General features: G+C 31.6%; 1 protein-coding gene across 7 annotated transcripts in view; it reads right to left on the reverse strand.

Annotated features, from left to right (window-relative positions):
* Positions 1 to 12,910, reverse strand: part of LOC148627155 (plexin-A1-like) — a 91,138-nt gene that overhangs the window by 15,290 nt on the left and 62,938 nt on the right. For all 7 annotated transcript variants that reach the window (XR_015919897.1, XM_088568733.1, XM_088568725.1 and 4 more), the window contains exons 14-27: positions 11,864 to 11,994; positions 11,041 to 11,158; positions 9,556 to 9,701; positions 8,428 to 8,616; positions 7,465 to 7,534; positions 6,992 to 7,207; positions 6,426 to 6,596; positions 5,418 to 5,643; positions 4,154 to 4,302; positions 3,438 to 3,568; positions 3,157 to 3,216; positions 2,533 to 2,604; positions 1,252 to 1,318; positions 879 to 1,025 (exon numbers count right to left, since the gene is read on the reverse strand). Coding sequence is in view for 6 of the 7 variants with exons in the window: in XM_088568733.1 (XP_088424859.1) it covers positions 879 to 1,025; positions 1,252 to 1,318; positions 2,533 to 2,604; positions 3,157 to 3,216; positions 3,438 to 3,568; positions 4,154 to 4,302; positions 5,418 to 5,643; positions 6,426 to 6,596; positions 6,992 to 7,207; positions 7,465 to 7,534; positions 8,428 to 8,616; positions 9,556 to 9,701; positions 11,041 to 11,158; positions 11,864 to 11,994 (1,893 nt within the window). In the remaining variant the exon portion in view is untranslated. The remainder of the gene's footprint in view (positions 1 to 878; positions 1,026 to 1,251; positions 1,319 to 2,532; positions 2,605 to 3,156; positions 3,217 to 3,437; positions 3,569 to 4,153; positions 4,303 to 5,417; positions 5,644 to 6,425; positions 6,597 to 6,991; positions 7,208 to 7,464; positions 7,535 to 8,427; positions 8,617 to 9,555; positions 9,702 to 11,040; positions 11,159 to 11,863; positions 11,995 to 12,910) is intronic.

A 12,910-nucleotide genomic window follows, 5' to 3' on the forward strand; every position in this document is an offset into this window, starting at 1 on the left:
AACTAATCACAAAAAAACAAGATAAGGAAGAATTTACAATTACTCGTGTAATACAAATGTATTTTCAAGTGTCAGTCCCTGTAAGTAGGTGAAACATAGCATAAAAATACATCATTTTGATAATATTAGATTATTTAATATTTTTTTCAACGAGAGGGAGTTTCTCATGCGTATCTCGCGTGACGAGATGAGCATGAGAAAATATCGCGAGTTGAAAAAAAACAAACAGACAGTTATTTGGGTCGTCAAATATTTCTATGCTTTTGCTTGTATGTCATGCGAGGAAATTGACGCTAGAGATAATTTGCATTCTCATTCGACTGGCATGAAATTGAAAATTACCGTATGGCAAGATCAAAGAGATTCTAAACAAAATTGCGATAATGTAATTTGACTATTTGCACCAGTAAAACCAAAGAAAACAGACAACATTTTCCATATCATGCTGAGCCATTGAGTTCTTCAAAATGCACTGCAAATAAACATTTCAAGAGCAGACAGCTATAACAATAACCTATTTTTTTCTAACATGCCATTGAAAAATTTCTGAGCAAAGCCAGTGACGCAGAGATCAAATAATGGTCTTTTCGAATATAGAAAGCACCTTAAGTGAAATTATGTGGGTGGATTTTTGACATGCATGTTTCTGAATTTTCCAATTTTGCCTGATTCTTACAAAAACTTGCACTTAAGTACAAAATAAAACACACAGAAACAAATAGCACGAATTACAATATAACCGGCGATTAAGTGTTTTAAAAGGGTAGATATTCCGTGCAGAAATCATAACAAAATATCAAATGAATATAGGACAGGTATTCATGTTAAATACATGTTAAAAAATTCGTTTCCGATATCTTAATAACCGTGTAACTTACGTATTGTTCAGAATCCACCCTTAATTTTAAGAGTTTCTCCTCACAGAGTGTATTTTTACAGTGACTTGTGACAGCATCTACTGGTCCCCTCTCCATTACAGTCTGGACTGATTTCATTAACAAAAATAACTGCATGCCAGTCTGACCCTTGAGGGATAAATCATTACACATTTTAATAACATTTTTATATTTCAAAGTACTTTCCCTTCATTTTAAGCCATTGCTGTTTTAACCATGAGTAAAAACCCCGGAAATGCATGAGTTAATGCATTTAGACAGAAATAGCGTTTAGTGTTTCGACTCTTGATTTTGACCGGTGACGAAAACAAGCAAATGATTTCCTCTGAAAAGACGATGTTTTTAAGGTACAAACCTGCAGCTGTTTGTAAAGCACCATTTGAAGCAAATTTGTCATCATTCTACAAGTTATTGAATCAAGTCTGAAACAAAAATATCGAAATCTCTACGTAAGTTCTGTGGTTTATGATTATTAGATTGTTTTGATGCCATATTAATTTTTTCGCTTCAGTAACCATATTTCGTAATTTAAAATAAATTGTCAAAATTATAATCAGATGCATATTAGACACAATAGTACTTCTATTACCCACTTCTTACAGAAAAGTAAACCTCATTAGCCAAATCCAATTGATCACAGTTTTCGTTATAAAGATGACTTTTCTTCTTTAAAATATAGATTAAGGAATTTTTTAAATCGCATCTACACAAATTGATACTACAGACTACAGGCTTCATAATTCGATATATCCGTACAGTTTGAAGGAACGGGAAAACTCAAGGCAACATCTTTTAAGCACCTGCGTATAGAGTTTTCATACAACGGCTCAAATGTTATGTCAGAGCTTGCCAAAACTATGCAGACTTTTGTACCGTGCTAGATTATTTACAACTAAGCTTCTAGAACAGGGTCATGTTGCTGGAAGAGTACAATCAATTCCTATCTTTTATGGCAGTTATCATGGATAACTGTGCTGTATCAATTTGCCCCACATTTACGGTTTTGTTATAGTCTTTTATTTCCTCTTCCGTCTACCTCGGACGTGACATTTGATGAGCAAAACGACGGGTGTTTCTAGAAAATCACAGGATGCTTACACTACCAGTACATTTGGCCCATTCTCCTTAATTCAAGTTGAGTCCGTGTTGCTCATTTACTTTTGTTTCTCTGCATGTGTAAATGCTATGGTTTTTTTGTAGTTCATGTATGTTGTATGTGTTTATTTTTTCCCGTCTAGTCATTATCCTTGTGTTTAACCCTTTGATTACCGTTTGAAACCTGATCTCCTGAATTTCCCTGTAATTGAAGTGATTTTTTTAATACATTTAGTTCGTCATTTTTTTAAATCTCTTGTTGATATCTTTATTGTATATATCTTAATGAAATATCGTAAACCATATATCAAACATATATGAATTGATGTACACCTCATTTCATATGCAAACATACAAGTACATGAAAAGAGATCATTCCACAAATCTTCAAGTTTTTTACGGCATAATTAACTTTATATATTATAAGCGTTCATAAAAATGATGTCGTATAACTGTTATTGGTGTCATTATGACCAAATATCATAATTATTTGAGACTATGCAATTAAGATCGTCGATCTTTTTTACCATTTCCTACGTACCTTCTGAATAAACCTCTTTGTTGTCTTTTGGTAGCAAACCGAACACTGTCAGTCACCAGGCAATGTACCAATCTTAAAGATAATATTATACATTTACATAACGGTAATCAGTATGAATGTAAACTATGACCTTAGAAGCACAGAGATTGATTTCTGTGTAACATAAAGTTAACCTGTCATCCCTCGTAAAGAAATTTACCTATAAGGAAAATATCGATCAATACAACTTCGTCCTCCGACAGGTCACATCTGTCTCATAAAATTCTAAACCAATTACATAAAAAATATCCTTCCAAACGACAAAAAAAATCAATTAATCTGTCTTCATTACCTTGACTAATCTTAGCCAGGTTCTATATCATGATATATTGTAGGCATATTGTATTACTACTGCGTTTTGCACGTTTTTTCATAAATAATGAAATAATTTGTATTAAGACCTTGGAGTAAATAAATTTTGAAAACAAATGCGCGTTACTGTACATGGAATTCGAAGATGTCACATTGCATCCGTACTTAGATAAGAAAAGTGTTAATCAAAGAACACGGTATTCCTTCACAAGCTATAAAATGATTTAAGTTGTGGTTATTTTGATTTTGATATCTGTGTTAATATGTACTCACTCATAAAACAGTCTCATTTTACCCAACATAGAAACCGACAAAAGTGCTGCAAATTGAGCCCTAAAAGGTAGAATCAAAACTCAGGTCAAAATTGTGGTAACAAACATTGCTCTATATTAAACTGACAAAATTTTTTAATTATATCTTAACTGGTAAATATGAGTAGCGATTTACCAGGCTAGCAAATTAAAAAAGAATGTAATTATTCACATTTGTAATTATAACATTCTGAAGAAATGTTTAAAAAATATTATTTATTCACGAAAATGTCTGTAACATACTTCTCTTTAACTGTAAGTGTATTTGGTCTGTCCAATGTCTGCACGAGTGATTTTAAAAAGAGTTTATTCTGCAGCAACAACTCAAGCTTCTCTACGGCCTGTTTGTATTTACCATCATTGCCATTGGACACCTAAGCAGTATCAATATGAGAGCAGTATGTTTTTAAAAAGCAATGCAGCCCTACACGACCGATACAAAACCAATTCTTTCTTCCAAATAATAAGAATTAGACAAAGTATAAGCAATCGATATAAGTATCATGCTTCATCATTTCAGCATCTAGAGCTTACTGTTCTACATGCAATTAAAAAAAATAAATTTTAATATATTCACTTGGAGTTGCATAGATTATGCAAACATGATTCTATATATTGCCATATAAGTATCTCTCATGAGTTATTGAAATATTTTCTGTAATATCATAGAAACAAAAAACTTTCCATCTGAATTTATATTTTATTTAAGACAATAAAAATCAATCAAAATCTCAACACAGTTAATGGTTTAAATTTAGAGCTTCGCTTCATCATATTTATATTTATCTTTTTTTTCGAAAAAAAATAGCATGTATTGGCTGTAATTGGTAAAGCGTGCCGGAAAAAATGTATTTATAGCAGCGATCTATCTGTTATACTTTATTTGAAATCACTTCAGATCTGTGAAATCAAATTGTATCGTATTATAAAGCTTACATTTAGGAATATTCAAATTATACCTGTAAATGTAGAAGGAGGGAATTACTTTCCGGATCCTGGTTAGGGAACAGCTGTAGGAGCAAATAGGTCTGATAATCCCGGTATGGCACTTTAGATGTAACCAGATCAGATTGTATATCCCCTATAGCTATCTGCATCTCTGCAAACTCTGTAAAACACGCATAAATAAATACTTATTATGAAGACTCTCTCTCTTATACTATTTAGCAAAAGATTTGGCGACGAAGTCCAAATACAAAATAATATGAAGGCAGTCACATGTTACAGGAAAATTTCGCAACAAAAAAAAATAGTGAAAGATGAATAAATAGCAAGTTTAATTAGAATAGAAAATTCAAAAAGTGATTTTTTTAAAGATCGAATCCATTTAATAAAACAGCATCTATGTCTTTTTTTCGTTATAAAGATCAAATTTGCCGCTTCTTCATCAAAAGTATTGCATACGCGCAAAATGAAGTATACAAAAATTAGTTAGAAATGTTTTGTAAATGGTGCTGTCGACCATCCTTTAAGTTGATATATTACAGATATTCGCGTCCTTGTAAAGTGAAAATCTTACTTCTCTTTATAATATAATAACTTAAATATGATACGTATTTTAAATCGTTGTCTGAATGTTACAGATCGATTGTCGAAGAGGATCACACAAAAACCACTGACTTCCGAGGTGAATTAGATTAAGATATTTCCTTATAAGATGTTTAACTTATATTTCATCAAAACTTCAAAGTATTAATAGTTTCACCGAATGCACTGAAAAAGATTTGCTGACAAAACTATATTTACGATAGTAGTTGCCTAAACAATGCCCTGAGACTGTGTAAAACAATGAAACAAGGTTGGTCCGATCATAATTTGTTTTTAGATTTCTTGTGAAAATCCCTGCCGGCGTCTTTTTAAATCAGATTTTTGTTATCTCTTACAGTCTTCATTTATAAGTGGTCAATGTGGCCACACCCCCAAAAAAATCGACTTTTTATTTTTTGATCCATTTTTTAAAATTTCAAATTTTGTGCTATTTTGTGTTAAAACCAGTTGTTGTGTCAAAATGAAATGAAAGTCCCTATGCTTAAGTGTTTCAAAAACTAATACTGAGTCCACACTTGCCTCAAATGTTCAAGTTCTACCTCTGCGGTCGTATCATGTTGCGCTCGCGAAGCTCTCTATTATTGTAGATATTTAAAAAAAAAAAAAGAACAAAACAATCGATATACAAAGAAAGTTGAATCATAATCATGAATGTAAAAAATTATTGTGTAGTACCTTCTCGACTATTTGTTCGAACTCTTTCCTCTACTGTTTGTAATTCAAACATGAATCTTTTCTCGGCCTTTTTCCTTTTTTTACGCAATGTTAATACCACTCCAATCCCGACACCAACTACAATAACAAGTGTTGCAGCGAGAACACTGATGACTATAACTAGATGGTTTGTTTCTTCGATATATCTTAGTACTCCTATATGTTCCCTTAATCTTCCAACTTTTACCTATAGGAATGATACATATATCATTTAAACAACAGAGCGAGCATCGGCTGGAATGAAATAGGGAAAAATGCGCCTGCTTCAGGCATTATTTTGAATAACTACACTCAAATATAACAAAAGCAATATTCAAAGTTCTAAACTTCGTTCGGATATCTAGTATTTGCTTTTTAAACAAGTTTCATTAACATTTAGGATGGAAAACTACATTTATAAAAAAGGAAACCTATTTTTAGTATTTATGTAGCCGACGAACTTGAACTTTGGGGCGTACAGTTTCATAAAAAAAAGATAGTCGACTTTGCTATCCCTCTTAAACGATAGGTGTAATTAATTCTAAATATATTTTTACTTTGTTTCCAAAGTAGTATTCTTTGATACTGGATTGTGATCCAGGTATCTAGGAAATTAAAGGATACCACAGTCTTCTCTATCACTCCTTGGTTACTTGACATGATAGCATTAATTCTATGGAAAGCACGTTTTATTTTTGTTTTCAATAGAATTTACAAGTGCACGTTCTTGAACAATATTTTAGTGTTTGGTGACATAAAATGCTTAAAATAACCATTTTACAATTAACATTTTTTTCTTTATTTGTAAGGGATACTTCTATTTTCATCATCGTAGAATCTTTTTTTCATTCGAATCAATCGTCTATATGTAAACGATTAATCATTTTATTTTGCCGCTTTGTTCACTTAAATAACATTTCAAAGTGTTGTTTACCATTGTACATATGTAATCTATACAAAGATGTTTATTCACAATTTTTGTTTACTTACATGAATATAAACAAGATTTTTATCAGTGTAGTTGGTCAATGGAACATGTCGGGGAGGCCAACATTTTATCTTTGTATCAGTAACATAATCTCTCTCTGTGTAACACAGACCAGTTTTACCAATGTGTATTGTGTAATCATCCCAACGTGCACCAGTAAGAATATTTCGTCCCTGTTAGATATACAATTTAAATAAATTATATTATTACACTCACGATGATATTTGGAAATGAGCAACAATAGATGTGAACTTTAGGGAATTGTTTATGAAGAAAATATCTTACCTCTGAATGATGTTCTATCTATAAAAAAAATCTATCCACATAATGCAATGCTCCATGTGACTAATATCATGAGTTATATAGTTTGACTTAATATCAGCAACAATCCCGAAACGTCAGCATTCAGACATTTCAAAAACATGGCCTGAACGGGCATGCATTAACAAAACAAAAAAACTACATACACAATATAGCGGACTATATAAAATATATTCCATATAATACCAGAATATAAGGAGGGCAAGACGTCACATAAAACTCACTTAAATATGAACAACATATTTACCGTTATTTCAATAGCTGCATCTTTTTCGTATTCAATCACATCCCTGAAGTGTTCAAACAATGGGTCCCCAACATAGTCAATTGCCACAGGGACTTTTAGTCCATCAAAATATACATTGACAGTCTCACTCACTTTTCCCGTCTGAGAACGGTTACCCGAATATTCCGGTGTCTCGCACTTAACCAAAGTATCCGATTCAATATCACATGGTTTTACCTAAACAAAACAAGAAAAGAAAAAAAGAAAAGAAAAAGAAAGGAAAACATAAGGATTTACATTGCACCAGTTATAATGAGACGTGTTTTGAGGAATTTTAGTTATCATTTTTATTTTTCATTATGCATCGTTTAGTTAAAGATCGTCCTACACAATACGTTTATAAAAGCATTCAGCATACCTGTCTTTCACTCAAATATTTTAAATGTAAGCTAAATTTACATGAGCCAAAGTTATTGTTTTTATATTACACTCACCACCCTGTCAATAGTTACTTTTCCCACCTCATTGAATCCTTCACCATTTATTGCTATTTTGGCTCCTCCACTATTAGATTGAAATTTGAAATAAATGTATAAACACGTGATTATGATAAATCGTACTTATATGTATGTCAAATTTAAAACATATATATATATATGGAATTAGTGCATGCGGTGTTGCCATAGATGTCAGAGAAGAGAAGGGGTTCGAATCCCGCTGAGGGAGCGATCAACTTTGCATCGCAAATTTGCAACCTCGCATCGATTCGAGAGTTGGGGTGTAGTTTAGACTTGATTATATATATGTATGCATCTTTGTATTAACATACTATGTTGATCCTCACCGTGCATGCTATGTATCTACATAGTAATGTACTAGCAAGTAAGATGGTATAGTTGCCTCACCTGATTAGACTTCTTAATATATATATATATATTTATCGGTTTACAAAAGGTACATTTTTATTTTTATAAATCCTAGTAGGCCGACTAGTCTAGAGGGTTAGACTCGGTGTCGTCGGTGTTGCCATAGATATCAAAGATAGGAAAGGATTCGAATCTCGTTGAGAAGGCGAACAAATTTGTATTGCAAATTTGCAGTCATGCATCAATTGCAGACTATGGGTGTACATTTTATATGTACATGCATACTTGCATTGGCAAACTAGGATATAAAATATCGCTTTCATTAACCTCGTAAGAAAATTAAAATCGTGAACATAAGCAAATGATGTATAAATGGACAGCGTTTACCATAGGACAACCTATGATGATATTAGGTAAGACAGTAAAGGATCTAAGATACAACCACACCAAGTAATATACACTTTTAAAAAGTCTAATGGTTTTGGAAAATCTACCATCTGACATGCTAGTGCATTTACATATAGAATGCACGGCTGAGATCAACACTGAATGCTGATGCAAGGTTACAAACATAATCAAATATATAGTTACCTTTGTTGTACAGAAGCTGTTTCGTTTGACAATTCGAAACCAGAAGGATCCTTTACATAAGTAAATGTCTGATTAAGCAGCAACGTTGTATTAATGTCAATAACAACTTGCAAACTCGTGTATTTTAAAAGAATTGATTCATTTCCAGTCAGGCATTGCGTTATATGATCGTTAATGACCGTGACATTACTGAAAATAAAGCAGATAATATTTTAATGATAAGTTTTATATGGTAAAAAATACAAACTCTTTTTATAGGTGTCCATAATATAATTTTAATCGTGTGAAAAAGCGTGTGTGTTAATTGTCAAAACTACCTTAAACAATTTGAAAGTCTTTTTTATCATGATTCAAACGTTGAAATTCGTTTTTTATATCGAAAATAGGATAACAAGAAAGCATTCAAGTTTTGCTTAAAAGCCAGACAGGAGGTGATTATTCATATCGTAAAATTATCAATGAAACTGTATAGATATATTTGTTAGGTCGTAAAAACAACTCTTCCTATTATCACATCTTTGGATCTACTACTTATCGTGAAATATTTTTGACTGGCTTTGATGTAAAAAGTTTTCCTGTACTTTTTGTGTTGTAAACCATAACCAAAATCTAAGTGTTAATATCTTCAGTGTCTATATATACTAACTATTATGTAAAACAAGTATGTATTGGTCAAAACCACTGTCTATGTTATAATTGATTTATTATGTTTATTTCCCACTTTTAATTAGTCATTTATTTATTAATGTTACCCTCTTAATTGTATTTGAACCTGTACAACTACCATTTTCCTCATGTACTCTTGTCATCTTAAGCGTTGTATTCTTATTTATGTATACAGGTTTCTCATGTGTACATGTAACACCTTTACAAGTATGTGGTTAATATTTGTTTTATTATCTGTTGTCTCTATTGGAATTTTATTATGTATTGGTAGTTATTTCGTACCAGTTCTAATGTTTTTGTATAGTTGTTTAACCCCTTATACATATTACTTTAATCAAAAGTTCACATGATAAAATATCAGGTATGAAGTACACTAACAGTTTTATATTAAATCAAAATTGAGTAACTCATCCTGTCATTGTATGAATGTTCTAACATTTTATATGAACTATTACTAAATACCTGCATTCAACGTGTCTCGTTTTTCCATAAAATGCTATTTTATATCGATCAACGCCATGAAATCCTATATCTGTTCCAACGATGGTAATTGATCGACCACCCGACTGAATTGAACGGTTTGGGTAAAAATGGTTCAGGATCGGTTTCTAATATAAATTGTAAATAAAAAGGAATCAGTTGCTTTGAATTCAAAGTAGGAATAATCAAGGGAACCAAGATACAATCAAGCGATAAAAACAAGACAGGGAAAACAGACACATTCAACAAAGAACCAAATAACACAAACAAAGAAAAAATAAGTATATGAGTAACTCGGACGCCACTAAATACTTGGAGCATGGACCAGGTGCACAATTAGAGTAAGCGTCCTCTGCTTTTTTGAAAATACCCGACGAGTTGTTTATAAAAGGTCAATTACGGGATAGACAAATGAGAAAAGGATAACCATGACACGGTGAAATTGGTTCTAATGGTGAAGATGAATATATCGTAACGACAAGAAAAAAACTTTAATTTTGTTGCAAATGATGCCTTATTGTAAGATGTCTAGCGCGGTATAAAAAGTAAAAAGCTATTTTTAGATGCTATGATTAATGACATGAACATTTAAACTAACGCAAAATATGGTAAAGCCCTCACTATTATACACTTGGAAATAAGTTAAAGACTACTGGGAATTTTAGATGAAATGTATTATTGTTCCATCATTTTTCTGAAAAATGTATTCAACCTTTAAAGAGTTAAAATATGTAAAAAAGCTACAAGAAATGGTATGGGTGGGGGATTGAAAAATCAGTTGTGGAGGCAGAAAGGCCAATACTGTTTGTAACGACCACTTGTTTTGTGAAAACGTTTTATATCATGAAAAGACAATTTTGGTTGTTACTTGAAATATTGATTCCAGTTAAGAATAAATGTGTAGTTTTCATTACCCTTAAATGCCATTGCAAAGATAATCGTATCAGAATATTGAATGATTTATCAATTATATTTAAGGACAAACTGAATTTATAGAGAGACTCAAAACGGTTTTCAATAATAAAAAAAAGTGAATTTAGGATTTCACAGGAAACGCAGACGTTTGACTCACTCAATGTTTATTTTCTCTCCAATTTATAGCATTTCAGGATATGGTTTTTATTCCCCCCGCTCACAATTCATTTAACATGTTTACATTTCACTCCTACTGTTAAATTGGTCAAAACTCTTTAACGTTTGCCTCCTATTATAGAATACATTTTAGAGAACCAATTAATTTCCGGTTTTATGATATTTCAATAGTAGTTGAGTTTCAATATATGAATTTTTTTTTTAAAAATCATTTGCATCTACATGTAGTTATTACATTTTAAAATTTTAGGTAAAATATTAGGGTAAAACTAAATTTTGCTTGGCCCGTAACAGTTGACATGTGTATATATCAAGTCATAACAAAAATTACAAAACATTATCATGATTAAAAAAAAAACCAAAATGTAAGCATACCTTATATTCAAACCATTTGTGACTGGAGTTAAGCTGAGGAAAGGATGTGTTATTTACCCAAACTGTTATGTTCTTGATTGGCTTTGGTTCTAAAACACTAGGTGTGTTGCATACTAAACTGTCAAAAATAAACAATGTCACGTAAATGTCTTTAAGATATCAAAACAGAACTTGAATTATATTATAAAATTGCCACGGCGAAATTCAATGCCCACATGTCGCCGTCGACATTGAATAAATCCTACAATGTCTATACGATATGAAAAGGATTCTTTATATCTGCATAGACACTACTAAGAATAAAAATGAAATTTTAATATCTGTTTAAGTGTTAAGTTTAACTTTTGTAAACCGATTAAGCACTATTTTCCTTTTTCGTTTTTATTTTTGTTTTTCTTGTTTAAAAGAAAAAAAATTAGAATTTAATATCAGCCACATATTTCTAAAATATTTAATACTGCTATAAGCACATGGTTTATTTTCAGAGATTGTGCATTATGTAGTAAAAAGAGAGACACCCTTTGTACTCATAAGGATATCTATGTAACCTTTATAAGATCACTACGTCACTTACTATGATATAAAAAATGAAGTCAGAATGTAAACACTTCGATTATTTATAATAGCAATTTATCCGCATTTCAAAGTAACATACATTGTTTGTTCTGTATTAAGTGGCTTTTTATTCCGATATGTGGGCATGATTATATTTTCTGGACTTATCCTTACAAGTTACTTATAACTATGTGATACTGTTTCAACTTGATATCAAACTGTTATATTAACTATGCTTTAGGTTACATATTAACTTAAAGTAACATACCTTTTCGTATTGTATTTCAAGCCTCCACATTCGAAGTCTTCAAAATAAACAGAGGTAATATTTTCATTTAAGTTTCTTCCATGTAATGCGACAACAGTTCCGCCATTTACTGGGCCGCTTAATGGTGACACCTTAGCAAAACAAAAATTAAAGATATACAAAGAAAAACCCACCTTTACAAATATTTTATTAATGAAAAGAAAGTTAATGTCAAGCTTTATGACACAGAAATGAACATAAAATGCATGATAATAAACAAAAACGAACATCACAAATTGATCTTCTGGAGATCCTCAATTCAAAGTTATTATCAAAAGATATTAATATTAAAACCTATAATTTTTCAATACTGCATACTACTTTTCCCCATTCTCAGTTAAAATTCCGACTTAAAAACATTATACATCGTTGTTTCTCTAAAAAGATGGTACACCTAGTTACAAATGTAAAGTTCTTGATAGAGATTCCTCATGCTTTTTTTTAAATATTCCAAATCATCTTCCAGATATAAAGAAGTTTTCAAAAGCTGGAATTTTTTATCGAAAACATATTTGTCCAGTGTGGTGGACGCGTTTTTCATCAAACGGTCGGCATTCTAATGGGAATAAATTGTTCTCCTCTACTTTCTGACGTATTCCTTTACTCTTATGAGGCTGACTTTATAGCTGATCTAGTCCGAAAGAAAAAAATATCGCTTAGCTAGATCCTTTAATTTCAGTTTCCGCTACATAGATGACGTATTATTTTTAAACAATCCTAGTTTCGGGGATTTCATATATCGCATCTACCCCAAAGAACTTGAGATAAAGAATACTACGTTATGCCAGAGCTTGCCGTAACTTCTGATACTTGGTTCCCTTGATTACCAAGAGGTTTCAGCTCTGGACCATATGATCATAAGCTGTAACCCCATTATCCAGCCACTGATGTAATTTGTTTCGATTTCGCCTTTTTGACCACAAAAGCATGTTCCCTGTTTTCATCGTGGTCCCTATGCTGTCACCTCTACATGTGACTTATTTTTGACAATTATTTCCCTTATGACAA

Source organism: Perna viridis, chromosome 1, assembly GCF_037379345.1.
Source record: "Perna viridis isolate PV_CMFRI_1.1 ecotype Kerala chromosome 1, ASM3737934v1, whole genome shotgun sequence".
Taxonomy (NCBI): domain Eukaryota; kingdom Metazoa; phylum Mollusca; class Bivalvia; order Mytilida; family Mytilidae; genus Perna; species Perna viridis.